Source organism: Loa loa (assembly GCF_000183805.2).
Source record: "Loa loa unplaced genomic scaffold supercont3.157, whole genome shotgun sequence".
In the NCBI taxonomy this organism is placed as follows: domain Eukaryota; kingdom Metazoa; phylum Nematoda; class Chromadorea; order Rhabditida; family Onchocercidae; genus Loa; species Loa loa.
Genome location: NW_018108337.1, coordinates 22,762 through 44,622, shown reverse-complemented (window position 1 = coordinate 44,622; position 21,861 = coordinate 22,762). Strand labels below are relative to the sequence as shown.

The 21,861-nt window shown below is 33.6% G+C and overlaps 5 protein-coding genes across 5 annotated transcripts in view; 2 read left to right on the top strand and 3 right to left on the bottom strand.

The window, feature by feature from the left end:
* Positions 1 to 543: 543 nt before the first annotated feature.
* LOAG_05040 (hypothetical protein) lies at positions 544 to 1,385 on the top strand (the record flags this gene model as incomplete). The annotated part of the gene is made up of 2 exons (XM_003140577.1): positions 544 to 703; positions 1,222 to 1,385. Coding segments are annotated over 2 exons (324 nt in total), but the record flags the coding sequence as incomplete, so codon positions are not given.
* Positions 1,386 to 5,014: 3,629 nt separating this feature from the next.
* Positions 5,015 to 9,239, top strand: LOAG_05039 (TYRA-2 protein; the record flags this gene model as incomplete). The annotated part of the gene is made up of 11 exons (XM_003140576.1): positions 5,015 to 5,161; positions 5,250 to 5,370; positions 5,854 to 5,983; positions 6,234 to 6,366; positions 6,600 to 6,788; positions 6,904 to 7,006; positions 7,381 to 7,511; positions 7,991 to 8,247; positions 8,568 to 8,696; positions 8,947 to 9,058; positions 9,159 to 9,239. The coding sequence occupies 11 exons, from the start codon at positions 5,015 to 5,017 to the stop codon at positions 9,237 to 9,239; spliced, it is 1,533 nt and encodes a 510-aa protein (XP_003140624.1).
* Positions 9,240 to 9,287: 48 nt separating this feature from the next.
* LOAG_05038 (hypothetical protein) lies at positions 9,288 to 11,787 on the bottom strand (the record flags this gene model as incomplete). The annotated part of the gene is made up of 8 exons (XM_003140575.2): positions 9,288 to 9,674; positions 9,896 to 10,019; positions 10,133 to 10,214; positions 10,334 to 10,498; positions 10,613 to 10,759; positions 10,947 to 11,058; positions 11,322 to 11,389; positions 11,701 to 11,787. The coding sequence occupies 8 exons, from the start codon at positions 11,785 to 11,787 to the stop codon at positions 9,509 to 9,511; spliced, it is 951 nt and encodes a 316-aa protein (XP_003140623.1). The 3' UTR covers positions 9,288 to 9,508.
* Positions 11,788 to 13,040: 1,253 nt separating this feature from the next.
* On the bottom strand, positions 13,041 to 17,956 carry LOAG_05037 (hypothetical protein). The gene is made up of 10 exons (XM_020446749.1): positions 17,893 to 17,956; positions 17,153 to 17,303; positions 16,750 to 16,863; positions 16,064 to 16,172; positions 15,629 to 15,720; positions 15,383 to 15,552; positions 14,815 to 14,978; positions 14,494 to 14,675; positions 14,066 to 14,209; positions 13,041 to 13,835 (listed from the first exon to the last, which is right to left on the bottom strand). Exons 3-10 carry the CDS (start codon positions 16,769 to 16,771, stop codon positions 13,804 to 13,806), a joined length of 915 nt encoding a protein of 304 aa, XP_020302948.1. The 5' UTR covers positions 16,772 to 16,863; positions 17,153 to 17,303; positions 17,893 to 17,956; the 3' UTR covers positions 13,041 to 13,803.
* Positions 17,957 to 21,536: 3,580 nt separating this feature from the next.
* The window catches only part of LOAG_17940 (hypothetical protein), a gene marked incomplete at its 3' end in the record, with an annotated part of 3,181 nt that continues 2,856 nt past the window's right edge, over positions 21,537 to 21,861 (bottom strand). The window contains exon 2 of the mRNA XM_020450608.1: positions 21,537 to 21,796. Within this exon, the coding sequence (XP_020305690.1) occupies positions 21,537 to 21,796 (260 nt within the window). The remainder of the gene's footprint in view (positions 21,797 to 21,861) is intronic.

Below are 21,861 nucleotides of genomic sequence, written 5' to 3'. Positions count from 1 at the left end.
CCTTAAGTTGCAATAACAATGAATATTCAAAGGAAAAATATATGAAAAGAGACTTAAAGCATATACATTTTAAGGGATGATGTATGGAATTGATAAAAAGCTACGTACAAAATACATCAGGAAAGAGAAAAAGAAAACATGGTTCGATTACATCACATATATTGTAGATGTTGCCGCGAATTCCGATTCGCGAGACTCCAACCACACCCCAAACAAACAAATAAATTCCTTGTTGTAAATAAATGTTAACAATAGTGTAAATCATTTAACCAATTTACATTCTTTAAAGTTATCTCCCCTACGTTTCTTTTGTTATCTTTGTCTGACGGAAATTCACATCTATATTTTAATGACAAAGAATTTCCAATTTGCATGTTAATCTTCCCTCTGTTCTTGTTACAATGCTTATTATGTAATTGGTTCTTTACAGTTTCCTTTTATCTAAATGAACACCCCTTTTTTAACGTTTTATTTAAACCACTCCCACTCTCTAATGCATATAAACCCTATTGTAAATCGGCTGAATTATTGTGGTCAATAAAGGATTTACAATCCGGTGTGGACTCAATACACCTTAATTCAATTCCACTCAACGCAACCCAAATCAACTCAGCTCAACCTCAACGTACCCCAATCGACTCAGCTCAACTCAACCCAATTCAAATCACCCCAGCGGATCTTAAGAAGCCGATCGACAACACTGGTGATATTTGGCTATTGATCGACATCACACTCCACGATTCAGAAATAATCCACCACAGATGTCTCCTAAGTCTACTCAACAAATAGTCTTTGTGTAATGATCGTATCCATAATGATAGTGGCACTGTCAGATTTGAATAATGTCATGAAAATTGATCTACTTCGTCTACTTCTCTTGTTTATGTTGGTAATAATGAATATTTCCCTCAAACTGAATGAAATGAAGTTTAAGCTTTTACTAAACAATAAAAACCTTTGCCTAACCATAAAATGGTTATTTCTTTTAAAAAATTTAAGGATTTTTTAAATACTGTAAGGAATGATGAAAAGGAATAAATACAATTTTCATTGTATTTTATCGATTTCAAGAATTTTAACATATAATTCTGTTCGAACAACTTCTGTGCGTCGTCGATGCTAAACTTCCAGTCAATACTGTATTAAAAAATTATTTTTACACGACTTTATAAATTACGTTAATTTGCTTTTTATTCCAGAATGATATTCATAATTTCTTAGCATATCAGTCCTTTATAAGAGAAGAAAGAAAAAGAGGAATGAAAATGAGAATTGAACGAGAAAAGGCAAAAGGGGAGGAGGGAAAAGAAGAGGAACGAACTGCGATGAGGTACGCTTCCGAGAAATTACTTTCATCACCTTGTCTACGCCTCAAAAATTCTTGAAAAAGACGTGTTCGAGCAATTTTGCTTGAGAGAAGTACTGACGTCGTATCCAATCAAATTCTCATCTCACACATATTCATATCCATACTATTTGTTGTCTCTTTTAATGTATGCTGTGATTTTAAATGTCTGTCATATACATATATATACATATATATATATATATTGGTGTGTGTTTGTGTGTATGTGGGTGGGTGTTTTTGTACGTATTACAAATATGTCATAGGTCAAGTGTACTTATCATAAAGTTGGTCATCCTATTTTTTACTTATAAAACTAAAAGAAAGTACTTTCCACCAATCTTCATCTACTATTCTTTTTTTGTCATGAATACACCAACCGTTCATGGATTGCCTTCCAAAACGTAGTATTAATAAAAAGAGCAATGAGCACCGATCTTCACCCTTTGGAACACAATCCTATGCTGTTCAAAAATTTTCAACATCACAATTCCCATATTATCCCAGTTTTGCACCACAGCCTTTTGTTGAATAATTGCAACTAGCTTAAATTATCAACAGAAAAACAAAGCGCAAATCTCTTTTTTCTTCCCACTATTTAAATCAATCTTCTAATCTCTACCATGGAGGTTTTCAAAATTTGCCTAACTTTCAGGGGGAGACTTTTTACTTGAATTTATTTTTTGCAGTATTTTATCAATGAGCTTATACAAGATGTAAGATTTTTCCTATCACTGAGTATCCACCTTAACAAAGGATGTGATTAAATGGTGTAGAAAAAGTCTTAGTGCAAATGGTCAGAAAAAACTACTAAACTTTTCGCAAAACCTTGCGCAACGATAGTATCAGGAAGAACGTTAATTGAACGCGAGTTGCAGAACCGTTGTTTGGAACAACTGCACATTTGTACTTATTGTAGTTCTTGATGAAATTTATAATTGTATGTTTTCTACAGTCTACAGCTGCAATAACGATTATTTTCCCAAAAATTTGAAGCTTTCTCTTTTTAAATGTCAACTTCAAATTTTAAATGTTTTCCGCTATTCCTTCCTGCAAATTGTATTATAATTAAAAAAGAAGGTTTATTAAGATGTAACGCCTTTTTTTTATTTTAATTATTAGTACTTTGTTAGAATTCGTATTCAGAGTTAAAAAACGACTTAGAAAAGCCTGGAAGTGTGGCATAATGGTTGTGTGTAAGGACATCATTACAAAAATAATTGAAACCCGCAGCTTAAGGACTGGTCCAATTGTCTCTATTCTTGAAATATTGCGAATAGCCTTCTGTCTACAAAAAAAACGGTAATGAGCTTTTGTAGAATATTAATCAGTGAATAATTTTCTTCCTTTTTCTCCTGCATTGAAACAGAAGAAGTGTAGTAGGATCTATTGCATAAGCCAAGAGGCATGCAACTAAACCCTTTCCTGGCCATCATTCAATTCTTTGGTCACAAATTTATTCATTCCTATTTGTTGGATAATTTCATTTTGCAAGTGAAAGGATAAGTGACGAAGATCGCGGGAATGGATGAGAGAGATGAAAGGATTGCGCCCCTCTCTTCACATTTTAGCTCGGCACATGCATATATGTCACCCTCAGCATTCTTCCTAGCAAACGTTGAGCTAAATGAAACTTCAGCGAGTTTTGTATTCCATCTTCCCATGACAAACACATGCATCCACTTGTAAACATACTTTTCTCCATTACTTCCCAACATAATTTTGAAAGTTGTCGAAATTCCCTGAAAATTTCATTCTATCTATTTTGAAAATTGCTGGCAATTTCTGTGACTTACTTGCATTGGCAAACATCCTTACATCCTTCCCCACTCATCATATCAATCAACAAAAAAAGAACTTTTAAGTGATGGACAATTAAAATGAACAAGTGATGTGTTATTAAAAGAAATGATTCAGTGACTGGCAGAACAGAGCAGATCGCTTACGGAAAATGGATTAGTATGACTGCTTTGAGGACAACCACTCTACACTCCTCATATCCGCTGAGAGAAGCGCAATTTTTTAATAGTATAAAGAAAAAAATTGTGTAAATATATCAACCGAAGATCTGAAGCCTAGCTACTCTGGCCTTTTAACTAGAAGCTGAGAGAAGGAATCGGCGAAACATGAAAAGGCAGGAGACAAAAACAAGAGAGAGAAGTAGAAAAGAAGAGACAGTATCTTCATTGTTCGTATCTGTTGCTTGCATACCGCTTCGGTTGGATGATTCGGGGGAAGATTTTCGTCACCTCATTACTAAGAGGATGAAACAGTGGGAGACGCCATTCTTTCCTTAAAAATATCAATAATGCAACAGCACAACATATTTACATTTAATGTCCAACTCCGACAATTATCAAATTGCTGCAGTTTGAAAAGCTGGCTTTTCCGTCAGCAATTCATGCATCCCATCCTAACTTATACTATTGACTTATTTGTAAAATGTAAAATTGTCATCGCCACCATTATTAAAAAGTGATTTGTGAAAAATTTAATGCATCAGATTAATAGGCAGATTAATAGGCAGAAAATGTCATCATTTCAGCATTTGATAACAGCAGCAACATAAAGTCCTTTTCCAAACTCTCCTTCTACCGTGCCCTCTCTATCCTCTTTATGTTATCTGCACTTTGAGAACAGTTGAGTTTAAAAGATTGTTATCAGGCAAAGTAGTAGGCGAAACCGTTCGGAGGATCAAAGCAATATTCAACTTTCAAAGTAACCCTCATATTTGTGATATGCAGGATTATCATCATCTCACATAATATGAATGAAGTGATATCATTACTGTTCATTTCTAATGCTTGAGCCGAACCAGTGGATGGTCTCATCCGGTCACTTTTCTAACTTCATTAGCTCCCATAAAAAAAATCGGCATAATTTTAGCCTTGCATATATCGAATTATTACCGAAATATAAAACGCTAGAGTTCTGAGAGTTGTGGACGTCCAAATCGAATTTAATTTCGACAAATGACAAAATATTTTTGTTTCCCATTAAGGAAGAATCACTTTATTTTCTCTACTAGCTTCATGATCATTTGGGATTAATCAATATACAACCAGGATTTCAAAAGACTTGTAAAATTGATTGCTCACCAGCAGTTGTTGCTAAAGGAAGTAGCAATCATCAGAATTTCTGCAGAAAAAAAAATGAATATTTGTAGTCAACAATTGGAATTATTAGATGATATGACAAACGTCGTTCCTGTCTTTTTTTTGCAAAAAATATCAGCGCAAATAATCAGAAATTTGTTTACTGGACAATCTTATCACAATATCCCGTAAACTAATAGATTTATTTTAACTTTTTTTTTAACTTTTTTTGATTATGATTGTGGCATGATTGGAGGAGTTTGTTTACTCCATAATCCTAAAAGAAGTTTTTCAACAAAAAAATTATACTGAAGTTCTTTTCCGACGATAAACAAATTATTTATTATTCTCCTTCATTTTAAACATTATAGACACTGGCATTCATATTCTGGCCATAATTATTTCTGATTCTCTGCCAGTGCTCACATCAGATGTAAATTCAAGAATAGTAAAAAATTTAGCTTAATGAATACTGATTCATTTTCCTCCACATGCATTGTAAGCAGAGAGAAAAAAAAAGAAAAGAAGAAACTATCCAAACACTTTAACTGCAGGATTGATGCTACGATGAAATATGCAAGAAATCCACATCGACCTATTCTTCAATGTTTTAAAGGGAAGCGCACTTGCGCTTTTGGTTATTTGGACTATTGCTGCCAATACGCTTGTGTTTGTCGTACTCTATAAAAATCCACATCTCCAAACTGTACCTAATCTACTGGTACCTAGTTTGCTTCTTTCTTTCATTAATTAAATCATTACAATTCAGAATCATCACAACACATAGTGTCACAGTGAAATATTTGTAGGTTGCCAATCTCGCTTTCAGTGATCTGTGCCTTGGAGTCATCGTGCTGCCTCTGTCATCGATCTATGCGATCGCAAATGAATGGCTTTTCACATCGACGCTTTGCGTCGTTTTTGTATCAGGTAGATCTGTTTGTATTGTAATTAATAGAATGAATGTCTTCCCACAACAACTTTAGGATTTGTGATATGTGGAAAATCAATGAAATTACAGAACTTTTTCCAACAATTCTTTCTCTTGTAAAGTTTTCATTTAGTTGGTGTTCGGATATCAATGAAATTTGTTTATGAACTATTACTTAGTTTATTTTCAGGCATCTTCTTAAATGTCCATTTTTGATAATTTTTGAATACAAACGCTTTTACAGCAAAAAAAGTATCCCCGCTATAATTTGTTATGTTTTGTGCTTCACTTTGTCTTTATTTTTATGATCACTTTTCAATTCTTTCGGTTATTCAAAACTTATGCAAAACTCATCTGTGAGTATTTTATTAAGAACTAGCCTTCCGATATTGTTAGAATCGATCCAGCAAACTAAGTTTCAGTAAAAAATTCTCTGATCATGTTTTAACTTTTTTTTTCTTTGAACTGAGCTAATTTTGCAGCAGATATCTTGTGCTCCACAGCTTCTATCTGGAATTTATCCATTGTTGGTCTAGATCGTTATTGGGCTATAACTACTCCAATGACTTACATGGCTAAGCGCAATAAACGTACAGCAATTTTTCTAATTTTGTCCGTTTGGCTTTCATCCGCCTTGATTAGTTTGGCTCCATTCTTCGGATGGAAGCAGGCAAGCATTTATTTTTTATTTTTGCATGAATGGTAGTGAGAAGTTTAGAACACTAGCATTGAAGTGATATCCTGTAGAAGAATGGAGGAGATATTGATCTTCTGGAGTGAAATATTGTACTGCATTAAACTATCTTAATGTAGCTAAAGATGACACTATCAACAATAAAACTGCATATTGCAATAGTTACAGATATTTCTTGAACCCAAGGCTGGAAATTACCGAATTCACAAGTACAGCCTATGCAACTTCCCGGATCCTCTACAAGTTCGAAATTCATGAGGCAAAAGAATATAGGTTGACGAAAGTCAGGCGGACTAATAAAGTTTGAGAAATCATTTTTACAAGAAGTCTTGCAACACTATTTAGCTTAATATTGTGGATTTTTATGAACCATCGAATTTCATAGACTTGAGATTTTTCCAAATTTCAGCTGAGAATTCAGTATTATTCTTCGTAACTAATAATAACATTTCCATTTTTTCTTACTTGATTAACAACAAAATTATACCTTATTCATTAAATTTTTTTAAACAGATTTTTATTGCTATATTTCAGGTTGCGGAACGAGGTAACATGATAAGAATGAACGGTACGTGGCAATGCGTATTTTTGGATTTACCGTCATATACTATTTACAGTGCAACCGGATCATTTTTTATACCTTTATTTGTTATGTTCTTTGTATACTATAAAATTTATCAGACATTTGCTAAACATCGTGCTCGTCAACTATACAGACAACAGGTTTTTGGAATTAAAAAATAATTATATATATATATATATATATACAAATATATGCGGCAGAGTTTAAAATTATTTGTAAGAGATGAAGATATTCGGGATGAAAGATGTTTTGTAGGTAATTAAGAAGCATATTGAATCAACGATTTTACATGAACTGAGTCATGTTTTACTTACCGACGATAAATTTGCTGAAGAAATGGAGGAAAATGAAGAAAAAGGTTAGATTTATTACTATATGTAATTACAACGAGATGGTCTAGTATGTGCTGCCGATGATGTAATCTACACCACTTTTGATATGAAATATTCAAGTTTAATTAAAACTACGATAAAATTTTCAGCTGTTATAAACGACAGTTTTATTTAGAAATGTATAGCTTAGCTGATGTATAAATATACAACTTCAAATGTAACTTTTTCAGCACCGCAAAACTTGTTTCAAAACTATTAATTTTTTAAAGAGTTGAAATTAACAGATTCAGTTCACAGAAAAGAATGTCTTAAAAAGTCAGTTTCGAATCTGAATGTATATGGGTAACAAATAAGGCTTAAAATTTAGATTTATTACAGTACTTTTATAATTTTGTATTAGAAAGCAATTCCACTCCGAATGTTTGCAAAGAACAGTTTGTTCGACCAATATGCAAGGAATGTAAAGAATGCGTTGGTGACGCAACAAACAAATTCAGTCCTGGAAAAATGCGCATCATCAGAATTGATGCCGTTTGTTTTTCATAATTTTCGTGACAGTGATTATTTAATTGGATGATAAATCCTAAACCAAAGCTTCAAGTTCCATAGGCCATGGTGCCATAGTTCCTCAGGGATCATCCCCTTGGTCTTCAAAACTTGAAGTCATTAATTACACAAATTTTTTGGTAACATTGCAATTATTCTTATAGTGGATAATAGAAAAAATACATGAAGCGAATTGAAAACTACTCCAGCTAGTATTTTTTTCATCTTCTATTTCTTCTCAAGTATCTAGCTCTTGATATCATTTGCAAAGGATGTGGAATTAATCCGAAAGTACATGAAGATCGGTTGTAGTATTTGAAAATTTTCAAAATCTGCTATTTTGCTATATCAATATTACTTATAAAACCTCATATCAATTTCTGAAAATTTGTACTTCAACAATATTATTATTTTCGAGATACCACTTTACTTTCATCCATTATAAATAGTTTTAATGAGATCAGGAATCAAGAAAACGGAAATTTATGGGAGGTACAAAATGTCATGAAGACCGGGGAAGAGCAACAATAATAGCAGAAGTGGCAGCGAGAATCACCAAAACAAATAGTGATACTACGATTGTATTCCAAAATAACACAACGAAATCAGTGAAATGCTGCCATTGCGGTAAAACCGGCGTAGGCAAAATGCATTTGGTACAATCTTCTAAAACGGCATTAAGCCAAAACGCATTTTACAAGAGGCGACATCACCTGAAAAGGTACTGCATATTTTAATCGAAAGTATGAATATGAATGAGAAAATACGCACTGTGTTTATTAAGCATGAAACGAAAGAAATCAATGTAGAAAAAAATCAATGAATAATCAGGAATTGCACTTATCTAACATTCATTACAAGTTTTCAGTTTTCTCGAAGTTTCCGAAATATTTCAAACAGTTTTTCCGTAACACTAAGTCCGTGAAAAAATGTATGGTAAAATTAGCCAAAATTGTTAACTAGCTATTTAGTCATCTATTTTGAAAAATACACTAGAAATTCGCAAATTAAGTTACGATTCATTCCTCTTTTTCTTTACAGACAAAAAAATGCGCGAGTTGTTTTGCAACATAAACCAAAAAATATTTCGACCGCCAAAGAACGTCGAGGTGTGAAAGTTTTCGGTATTATTTTAGGTTGTTTTGCAATTTGTTGGACACCGTTTTTCATGTAAGCAACTTTTTTAATATTTTGACAGCACAGTTCAATATATCATTATAAATATTAGTCTTAAGCGTTTATATTCCCTAAAAATTTATCTGTGAAGATTTTTGGAATATCATCTGCAGTAGTACAGCAAATTCCATTCCTAGTATTATTGATTTCTAGTAGACTGATTGGTATGCCTTTTGACGACTTTCATTTTGGAACTTTGTTTTTTAGTTTGCGTTCAAAAAATTTCATACTTCTAGAATTCTAGAATGTATGTAGTGGTGCAGTTCTGTTCATCGTGTCAAATTGATCCGCACATATGGATGTTCATCACTTGGTTAGGGTACAGCAATTCGGCAATGAATCCAATCATTTATACGGTATGCTGGAATTGCACTATCATTACCTATCACATGACGGGAATCACAATTTACAACAGTTGGAATTTTTATATACGAACAGTTTTTCCCTTAATTTCAGGTTTTCAATCACGATTATCAGAACGCTCTGAAGGGGCTACTTCGCAGAAGTAAGCAACAAACAGTGCATGTTAAGCGATAAGCTCAAAGAAAATATGGAATATGAAGGAGACCGGTACTATAAAATGATTGGGCAGTGATTCTGATGCCGCCATCTCAACCTTTCCACGAAACATTTACCTACCAAAGAATATATTGACAAAAGCTATATCAAGTCCCTTTAAAAACGCATTGCATTTTGCAAACAAAATGCTTATAAATGCATATCGTAAACAAGAATATTAACAAATTTAATTGAATTGGCTAAATCATTTTGGAAAGAGGCAACAATTCTAGTGAACTGAAAAATTGTTATGAAACACTGTTGTATTCGGAATTCAGTTTTGCAACCAGCGTGCTAAGTTCTTTAATTTTTTCAGCTCCAACTCGACAACAACCACCTACCACTTTCATACCTAAATTCTTCCACTCCATTAGCTGCCCCATATCAGGGAAGATACATTTGCCATTTCTCCATCTGAAAGGATATTTGCATGTTGAAAATGACAGTTTCAAATATGCTACTTAACAGAGTCATAGCTCTGAACAAAAGTTACTGATTAATTGTTCATCCACAAGGAATGTAGCCCCGTTTTTTCTTTACAAAATCTTATCAATGATAAAAAGTGAAAGGATTCCGAGAAGAAAATGCTACAAAAGGGAACTTAATATAAATAAAACTGTAGGAAAAAATGCAACTTTTTTGTGCCACATTCGTATTCTTCTCCACTGTTCGGATAAACAATAAATGGCAACGAATTAACTGAGATACTAGCAGATTGCAACAGCTGTGTTATATAATTTGGTGATGTGCAATTAATTCCTGAATTAAATCTCAAACAAACCCTACAGAAACTTTTTCGACAATATTCACTTTATTTAAGTCATTCAAATGCAATAGCAGATTCGCAAGAGAGAAACTTGAAACGAACACACCTATTCCAAGAATGTTAGGATGATGTGAAATTTTCTCTACACTTTTGCAGAAACTTTCATTGTGATTGGTTTGTTCACCATTCTGCAAAGACCAACCTATGAATTAAAACATTTGACAGTTTAGATTAATAGGATAGTCAGTTTGCGAAAAACAAAAATAACGCAATTCAATTTTGAAACAATACTGAATCCAAAATTTACTTTACAAGAAAATGATATCCAGAAATTATACGAATGGTTAATAGCATTCACTGCTTTCAGTATAGCCACAGCTTCCTTGTATGATGGAACTGTTTCGTAAGCTATAACTTTGAGACCTGCTTGAAGCAGTGGTATGGTCTGTTGTATATGATAATCAACCAGAACCTTCAATATTAAAAATCAATAAATTCGTGTATTGATTAATCCAGTTTTCAATAATGCGCGAACTAATTACTTTTACATATATATTTATGCTTTTTTATTGAATTTAAATGATACCTGTTCTTCAAGCTCATCAACGTAATGTCCACTATACTCGGAACCATCATTAAAAATTACACCGTATGGTCCCACTGAACCAACTACCTTTACTTTTTCTCGTGCTGAGCATTCATCAACTGCCTGTTGCGCCAGTGAAACCAATTTCTATTTGAAAAAGACAGCAATATTTTTAGTTATCATATCACGATTTAAATTAATGACATGAAATATAACGATTTTAAGTGCCTGAAACATAAGTCTAATGCAAATTTAAACTATATGCAAAATTTTTAGTGAATTCCATAGGCCTTATCAGAAAATAATTTTTATCAGATGAAAGCATATTAGTTACTTTCAAAGACGATTCAGCAGCAATCTTCGTCATACCGCGTGAATTCATCATTGTACTTATACAAGCTTGATAAGTATTTGTGAGAATGATATCACTACCAGCTTCAATGAAGCTAAATAATCATTATAATGTATTTTATAAAGATATTGAAAAAGACAACAAATATCGTAGAGGAAGTCCAAAGAATACTTCAGAGTAATATATGAAAGTGCCGATTCAAATATCACCACCGAAATACATTGCTCGAATATGTGATACAAGTCAAAAGCGCTACATGCCGGAACGGTTAATATTTAGTAACACCAAAAATCAGACTTACTTCAATATTCATAGATACGTTAGGTTGTTGATAGGTTTCACGTGTGAAATACATACCGTTTATGCACTTGAAGTATGAGATTGGGATTATCGAACAATGCTGCACAACTCCAAAGTGAATGATTCTGCAACATTCATGAATTTTTCTTTTGGATTCCATTTACATTATAATGATTTGTTTTACAACCTTGCGAAAACGATATATACTATTCATAACAACTTACTTGAATCTTCTTGCACATCAGAAATCCTAAACTGTTAACAGTAAAAACTAAAATTGACTTTACAAACTTGTCTACATTGGTGAAAATAAAAAACAAAAATTTCGTTCGGATTTCCTCAAGATTTCGTGCATTGTTTGTAAGAAATATGCTATGGATAAATTACTAAATAGATGGGAGTGCAATTATTTATTAATTAATTCATAATAATTCACTTTAACATTGTAACCAGCTGCTTCTAGCTCAGTGCCAAAGCCGCCATCCAAAAGTTGAACTTTTTCCCAAGTGAAACACGCATCCATTCCTCCTATAGCACAAAAAAAGTGATAGGAAATTAAAAGTTCAGTCATTTCAGCTGAATATTCATTAAGCATTGTTCTACCAGGCACTGTTGTTCTTTGCCCTACATATCCAGGTAACGATATTGTATAAGATAATATGGTAATGAGAAACGTTTCCCGAAATAATTTGCTATTGAGGACTAGTGAATCCCGCGAATCCGGATTAATAAATTCCGCGAAAGGAACGAAATTCCTGATAAATGAATCTCGAGGATGAAACGGCATTCCGAATTAATGAATCCTGAGAATGAAATGGAAACAGCCGCTCCCATGAAAGCTATTGCATAAAATCAATCATGTACAAAGTGGTAAAAAATCAGTAAGATTGAAATAGATCAGTTTATGAAAATAAGAGAGATCGGAATGCCATCAAGAGGAATTAGTATATAAGGATGAAAGCGAGAAAGAAAGAAAAAGAGAGCAGGAAAGATGGTGAAATTTGCTGAATGAGATAGATAGTTTCAAAGATTTGAAGAATTGATGGGAGTCAAGTTGGCGCTAATAGAAGTAACCGAGCGAGAGGGATGTTGTGCAAGAGAGCAGCATGGTACAAGGGAGTATGCGCATCCTTTCTATGGGTAATCGGAAATGACAAAGGATATATTTGTTTTCCGTATCAGTTATGCTCCAGTAGGCAAGAAGAAACATGAAATTCAAGTAACGACCTATCATGAGCGTAAATATGGTGGGATTCTGTGAAGTTCCACGCAATAATCATCAAATTAGAGATCAGTTCGGTTTTCAGTTGTCAAAGTTTTTTCCGCATGACTGCCTCACTACTATCAGTATACAAGTCGTGTTGTGCCCCCAAATAAATGTATCGCTTAGTGGAAGTAGTAAGGACGAGGAAATGAAATCTCCCGAGGGATCTTCACGTTTTGATTCTGTGCGACCATGCATATACGTTCCTATGAATTTTTCTAAACACGGATAGCTCCAAGACAATCGATAATGATACCGAACTAGGATTGAAAGTGAAATTAATATAATTTTAAATAAAAAAAACTCAGGCTCAGAAGTCTCAACGGAAACAGCATGAGTCGTTTATCTGCGCACACAGATCAAGTGATTATTAATTGCTCTTCCTTGGACAGTTCTTGCGCTTATACAGTTTTATCAATAGTATAAGTGAATCAATAATACATACCCTATAAGAGAGCTGATAACAATAACGATAAAATGATCGATTAAAAAAACTCTACCAATACATACTACGCTTCATTCTAAAAGTGCAATCTATTAATTTTATCTTTTCTATTACGAATTATAATCTTAACCATGGGATAATCAAAACAGCAACCGAACTGACCGGAAGTTCATTTGAGGCGTTACCGTATGGACAGTGTCCTGTCTATGTAGCCACTGAATCAAACAGTGAACTATATTAATTCATGGATTTCTTCTGTAAAATGATATCGATAAACTTCTCAGGACATGAGACAGAAAAAAACTACATAGCAAGAAATGCCATTGAACTTCATGCAGCTAAACTGATAAACAAAACGCTTAGTAAATATACGCTGATTTTACATGCAGTGACGCATAAAGCAATGAGATCACTCAAATAACAAATCTTTCCTTACTAGCGAAATAACGTCGTCACATATTAACAAACCTTCCTTTGTTTAAATACAGCTTGCAAAAAGAAATATCGAGAAAATGTTGAAATTCTAAAATCAACAACAAAGAAAAGCTGAATTTTATACCAAAACGTCGAAATTTTAAAGCCAAGAGTTTAATAAAACAAATCCCCGTAAATGGAGATAATAAAATTTGGGGCAAATTCAGAAGACCGTTGGGAATTCATCAGAAACACAAGTATAACTAAACGACATTTGTTTATAAATATCATTTTGACGACACTGTTTCAAATAATACGAATTCTGAAGTTATTCATCAATTCTGAGCTTTTGAAGATTGTTCGCTTGTGCCATAGATGCAGATCCCATCAGGCTGAGTGCAGCAACGTGCGGACCATCAAACGGTTGGACAATTAATATCCAAAGATGCTAAAAACTTCGAGATTTACAAATTAAACGACAGTTTAAATTTTAATGAAGTAGGATTTAACTGTTTTGTCAGTCGAACTGCAAAAATGCTGCAGGATGAAGCAGCGCAGTAATCCAAGCCAAGTTGTCATGCTATCTTCATCCACCAGTGTTTTTGGAGGAGCAAGGCTTGATATTTCAATTTTGATGCATATTTGAATTTCTGGTATCATAAATCACAAATGCCGTACTTGGATTATAATGCGGCACAGCATATCCATTTACGGTGCCAATTGTTGTTTGGAATTGCGAACAAGGTAAGCCTAGCACAGCTAAATCATTGTCTGTTGGGTTAAGTGGGTACCAACGTGGCGTACCATCCAGAACATGTGGATCTGTAGAAAACAACAGTTTCTTTCAATAAATGAGGGTCAGTTAAAAGAGTTTGCAACTACAGCCTAGTTTTTTGTCCTTCTCTATAAATTTCAAAAAGGGAACACTAACATGGAACATTCAAAACCTGCCAAAATTACTAGGAACAGAGCCTGAGTAAGACAAAAGAGTTTAAAGAGTACTAATCCGAACTGTACATAATCGAACCATTAGAAGTTTTGCCTTCTAGTGTCTTATAACACAAACCAACATATGAAGGTCTCCTACAGCATTAAATTAAAATTACCTGAAAGACTAATAACAAGTTTTCCTAAAGCGTTGTTATCATTAAGTCTATCATAGTCCCACACCGTAAATTCCAAATAATGGCTGTATAGGTCATGAAATGGTACTGAATATTCCAGTGTTTGATCCCATACTGGATCTGAGGTATTTGGCACGAATTTAGTTCGACGCTTACTAGATACCCTGAAAATTATATACCTAAGGTATTCATAACTCATTGGATTTCTCGGTGGATTTCTGGATATACTAAGAGAAAAAATACGTTAAGAAATGACAATAAGTGCATCAAATTCATTCTGTAAATTATTGCAGCAGCATTTACCTTCTTCCAGGTAACAAGTAGACCTTCACGAAAGGATTCGGATAAAATGTTACATTACAATACTGACGACACAAGAGGCTCTTTGCCGAAAGCACTGTTACCATAAGTGTCGATGTTGATCGGTTGTATGCTAAGGCCACGTTCAAATAACCCAACGTATCAGGCTAAAAAGAGGATAAAAACAAGAAAATAAGTCAAAAAAAAAAAGAAAATCTCTCTAAACTGACTAGATTGCTAAAAGATTTCATACTCATTGATAGTCAACTTTCTAATGAAATCGATGATGTCTTAATCTTTCGCAATAAATATGAGTAGCGGCCTTTCAATCTTTTACTCTCTTGTTGCCAAAAAGGTCCGTCTAAACGAACTGGTTAAACTGGCATAGAATCTTGGAGCTACAATTTATTCTAAATCTCCATTTTCGGAAATTATCTTTTGAATTCAAAATAAAATTCTGAATTCATAATTTGCTTTTGAATTCATAATTTGCTCTGTCATAATTGCTTTAGATGAAAGTCAGTCGACAATAATGTTAAGAAATGATGAAGTAATTATGTAATTAAACTACCTCCTGCATGCAGGCAACACGGTTATGCGATTGCAAAGGGATAGCTTTGTTGTTCAATGATGGTTTCAAAGCAGCATAAGAATCTGAAGAGACAGAAGTCTGTCCATCCGCGCAACGATGTGCAGGTACAGGAGGAGCCTCTGACTTCTGTGAGCGATCGCGTGTTTCATCTGTAGAAATTCTTGTAAATACATTTTTGTTGAATATTGTATATGAATGCAATATTTTTCAACAAGAAAACCATACCATGCTTTCGTTCTCGTCTGCTTTTTTGTTTTTCAGCGCCTTTGCTTCTTCCGAGATTGCTCGATGTCACCTGCACACTGCTAATCGGAGTGCTTGAAAATCAAAATTGTTAGACAAGAAAAAGAATTGTATTCAACAGACCATCCATGATAAATTGTTACAAAGATAAGCATTGAACATCCTAATGAGTATTGCAACATCACGAAATAAACTGGTAACTTTTTGACGTTTTGAATTGAGAATAATCCTACAACTGCTTATAACACAGCATTTTATTTCTTTTAGCACAGTATATAGCTAAATTACTTGTTGGTAAACTAAAATTGCATAAGATAATCAAAGAATATCAGAACAAAGCTGGTTTCCAGTGAATTTAATCATTTATTGAATAATGTTCCTAACAAAGTGTAAAAGAAAGCATAAAATGTCATCAACCTAGCAACAACCACTTCAATTTCACCACGACTTGCGGTTATCACTTGCTCCACTTCTTCAAATGTTTTTCCAGTTAATAATACACCATTCCATTCCAGAACACGATCTCCTAAACAGGATCACCAAACATATTTTCATCGCATCTTCAAAAAAATACTCCAAAATGTTATAGAACGAAATTAATAAATTTTTGTTTTTCCTCTTCATTTTAAATATAATGTACACTTAAAGGTTTGCAATGTTTATTTTTTTTCAAGAAGAAAAGGGAATTTAAAATTTACTTCCATTGCTTTTTTGACCATATTCACTTCATTAAGATGGGTGATGTAAGCAATCTTAGTAATCTAAAGACAGTCTGATAAATCTTCGGGTGGCATATGCCGAGACAAGTAATAAATGAAAACTCGGGAAACAGTGATCTGACTGAAGTGTTAATTAGAGTGTTGACTTCTATAACACTTCAATCGCTTCTTACCAATACAACCCAACACCTCATTTTGCTTGACACTACCGGAGTTATATGATGCTGTGCATTCACTAGCATCTACTTTGAAGTATCCAAATTAATTTTGGTAGGAACAATATTTAACGGACCATAAGGTCATTCAACACCTTGTTTGAGTGTTACCAATTCTCACTGGTACAGTGCTTTCTATATGGAGGATTGATTATTGATGAATTTTAACCTTCCTTGATCTCGCCTAACATTTCTCGAGCCTTTCCGCGATTTACTGTCGATACGAAAGCTACAAGTTCACCATTTGGAAGTTTCTTGCCACCTACTACTCGAATGCCAATGTCTGAAACGCAATCATTAAACTTTTATTAACAGTGAATTTTGAATTTTGAAATTTAAATTTCATTTATTAATATTTTAGCAATGATTTTGGAGTGCAGTCTATCTCCCTTCAAATTTTTGAAGACTCGACTCCATATTCATAAGGAGTCACTAATAATATTTTACAACTGCAATGATACCACCAGACGATTCCTGCGGTGAACAGCCGGTCATTACATACATTATACTTTGTTTTATAGTGACGCATACTCCCCCAAAAAATTTGATTTTTCAATATTTCAAAATAAAGCCTTTGTAAACATTGGTGTCGTGATATTTGCGTGTTAGGAGAATCTTCTTAATGTTTGCCGGATAAACCCGGTCGCGTTGTGTTATGGCAGCAGCTATTCCATCGCTATCATCGAATGACTGCTTCAAATGACTTCCAGTTAGTTCTTTTACCTGTTGGAATATTAATTCCAATTAAGTAAATAACTCCATGGAATCATAAAAAAACTGTAACTAATAGTACACTGTCTACAAAAATGAATGCATCTTCATTACCAAATATTTCAACAAGCAAATCAAAAAGAGATTAGACTGCTGTGTTGATTATCTGGTAGTTTCAAATCAAAATTACCAACAGTCTTAACATCTCTTTATCACTGATAGCATGCATGATGCATTATTTTGGAACACCCTGTACTTTCATGGAAGATCATAATGTGAATATCAATCTTTGATGTGCGAGATTTGAGACTGTTAGATTATGTAAAGCCGTTCCGGGACTTTTGGCTTCTTGTGTATTAATTTAAAAGAGGGAAGGAGGTAAATGATGCTTTGATTTGGCGCTGTTAAATTTTGGTTTTCTTTTAAAGTAACTTATCATCCCAAAGGCCGTTACGGTTTTGAGCGTTACAGACTAAAAAACTGGTCTACTAGAACTACTGAGGCAGTATGCTAATGTTCGAACGCCCATAAATCAATTACAATATCGTCATCCGTTAGAATTTTCCAAAGCTCCAAATTCTACAGTACAATAGAAACCTACTCGATTTCTTCGCGTCTTTCTGTCGTTGCGTCCGAGACTAGAGACGTGATTGCAATCGCCTGAATGAATATGTCAACTAAGCAGTTAAATTTGAAAGCACGCATGAAAGTCAACAAATGATACTTCTTGAAAATGAGAAATGCATGATATAAACTTGCTGAACATTTAGTCTGACCTCATTTTTCAATTTAAATAGCTCTTTCTAACCCCGACTTTGCTGGACTTTAACCCTACTCAGAAAATAAATTTGTTTTACAATAAGTTGTACTCCATCTACTTTGTGCGTATTTTATCAACTGAAATATCATTTCTCAGAAGAATATTCCTTAAATTTAAAAAATCTTCCATAAATAAGCATTACTTGTTTATACGCTTAGACCATGAAATTTGTTTTGACTCGATTTCAGAAACATAGTTTTCAAAGATACCTAATTGATTGATTCCCTACATTTCTCATTTTTCGAGACAATGCAATTGTACCATTAATTCTACCGTACTGAAATTAAAACACTACACTGCAAAAGACTTGCAAATTCTATCCAAAAATATGGATTCCAACAGCTGTATAGAATAAATACAATTGCCATGACTGCTTCGTTTTATCAACAAACGAATAACTGTACAATAACGACGAATTTTAGTGCGATAACTAAAAGAGTAACATTTAACCTACTCAAATGATTGATAAATTACATTACTTTGTGCTACTGACAGAAGCACAAAAACCATCGGAATAACTCTAAGTATAACTTGAGCGACAGTTACACCTCACAAAATTCTTCCTCCATTCACAGATGAAATCAATTATGAAAAGAGGTCATTACACAACGACCGATTTCATGCCAACACACTAAGGGTTGATTCAGATGTGAGATTGAGGTGTAATACTGCTCAGCCATCACAAGCACCATAACATAACTGCAGTATCACATATTATCAATGTCCTCATTTTTTTAGGCGGCATGTTCTCATTTTTCATATACAAACTATCGGATATCAGCTTCATACATAACTCAACAAACAATTTAAACTATGTCTACAATTGGACTACAAAGTAATATATTCATTTTTACTGTTGAAAATCTTTTACCTTTTTAAACCACATTATCAATCCTTAAGGCATCCAAAAATTTTGAAAATGTTGAGTTCATGAGGATGAAAACTATGTTTTTTAGTATTCACATTATTTCTGTGGAACTGAAATTTGTACTTCGGCGATGACCATGCCATTTCCAAAGCTGAATTCGGTCTCTACCATCTTATTTTCCAAATTCTAATTACCAGTACACCTCCCACGCCATGTTTAATTGAACTCAACATTTTCAGATAGCTCTATGGAAAAATCAATTCAAGGCTTCCAACATTTTCTAAGGATAAAACCCTTCTGCGTTGTAAATTGGATTGTACCTTTCGAGATTTCATTAAATACCTTATTTTTCATATTACTGACATGCGATAGCAAGTATTAGAAAGATGACAACTTTCTTTGTAAGCAATCATTCGTCCATTAATCAAAAACTGAATCAAATAATAATTCAACATTTCAACAAGGAATGCAGAGTTAATTCAACCGCTTTAATAATATTTCAGGTAGATGAACAAAATAAAACGAAAAAAAAGCTAAAGCATTACCATATAGAATATAAACGTAGAATAGCTTAAATTTTTGTAAACCCTACTACTTAAAAATGAGTCTACGTTTATTCAGATTTCACTAGACCAATAAACAAAGATCAAACGGTTGCATTGAAAAGAAGGAACAATTAAATAATGTGAATGCCAACGACGAAATGTAATTTAGGATTTTATTTAAATCTGAACTTCGTATCCAAAAATGACATAGTTATAAATAAAGCTGCATATTTTAAAATATAGGTTACAGACACTTTCAATAGTGCCAATAGTATGCTTTTCTATATTGACCAAAATTTCTTGATAAAATTTAGCCGACTTTTCTGCCAACAATTATTATAATGTTTCATGGTCATTGAAAATTACTTGCTAGATCTCTTTCACAGATCATAAAAACCCCTCATGTCTGAATGAAATTCAGTTTGAAAACCTAACTTTTAAGTAGAACTTCCAAGAATCAATCCTTTATTGAAGTTTGATTTAATCTTGCATACAAAACTGTTGAACGCCCTTTCTACAGCATAATCCATGCAACTAGGAAGTGGGGAAGATGATCGAAAGATTAATCAGAATTATTTAGGCAAACTACAGAAGATAAAGGTGAGTCAGACACAGTATGGCGAAGCTGATCCACTTTGAAGAGAAGGAATTAAGAACAAATCTGAAAACACAGAAATGCTGAAATTTTTTGAATGTATATTGTTCAATAAGCAGCGAAAGAAAAAAAACATAACAGAAGAAAATCAAAATCCATTCACTGTTTAGTTTTTCTACGATAATGATCGGCTGCACCATAACAGAAGGAAAAGTTTAAAGTCCAAAAGCTTTCGCAAAATGCAAAATTAATGCGATGTTTAAAAGACCTAAAAAGGAGAAAATCCATTTCCAAACATCAGTGCTTCTACAGGTCGCACAAATGATCGCGACCTTCACGATGGTGACGGTGTAGAAATCCTCTATGTATTGTAGTCCCCTGTGAGGCTGAAACCATATAACTTAATATTCTTAATATCATAGATTTCAAAGTCACCGTTCTGCTCACTAATTCAATCTCGCACATGTAAAATCATGAGCTGAAAAATGTTGAAAAAGAAAAAAAAAACATTGATGAATATTGGGAGATTCCAATTATAAGCTGCCATATCGTATACATTACAAGAAATAAACTAAGAACATATCGTCTTCCGGTAAGTCGATAACGAAAGCAAAAAAAAAGAAAAAATTATAATTCGTAAAAATCCATATGCTCAAATCCCCTGGATATAAGTAATCCAAAAAAAAAAGCACTATTTGAAATGTATTTCCTTACTGCTCGTATTTCCTCTCCTATTGCTCTATTCTCCTTCGAAAGTGCCAAAATAAATAAATTTAAGCATTACTTCTCCGGATCAATGAATATCATGGAATGGAAACAGTAAACACTAGGTATGCATAGGAAACACACTGATATCCAGAGTTTCATGGTTGTATCGCAGTTGAAAACACATGCATAACCAATGGATATACTAGATGAATGAATGAGACATTAACAACAAAATCCTGATAAGACTTTCCAGCCTCTATGTCACCATGTTTGAAGATCATGAATTTGAAAGATGAGATACTACAAAAAAAAAAAAACTTAAAGAAACAGGGTTTGAAGCGATTGTACCACGAATAAGAAGCTGAATAACAATGTTTCGGGGCAAAACCGTTAGTATTTAATGATTTCAAACAAGAAAAAATGACGAAGCACTAGAGATCATCAACCGATTTGACGAGAAAATTGGGGAAATAAGAAACTGGTGTTAGGTGCCACAAAGTAATTAAACTGAAACTTCATAAATTAGAATTCTTACAGATGGGAGACCCAACAGAACCTAGAAAAAATATTCCTTGATGCTTTCTCGATGATATTTGAGTAATGGAACTTAGCTCTTAGTTCCTGTTATACAGAACTTCGGAAAAAATGGGGAATATTGTAAAAACTGTAGATTTTCCAGAATTTTTATGTATAAACTTCATTTTTCAACCTATGAATACATAATTGAGGTGGCACCATTACCGTAATGTTGCAGACGCATAGGACGTTGATTGCTCAGTGTTGTATACATGCGGTTCATACCATCTTCTTTTGGATAAACGGCATCGTAACTGTTCATTGGAATGTTTCCATTGGACCAAGCTCTCAGAGCGTGACTAGGTTGTTGAGAGGTCGTCGGATAGTTATCCGGAAACACGGATGGTTGTTTTGGCGAATAAGATTGTTTACCAATACCCAGATAAGGGTTGCCTGCGTGATACTGAGTGGAATAAGGAATATAAGAATAGTGATTTCTTACAGCATAATTCCTGTTT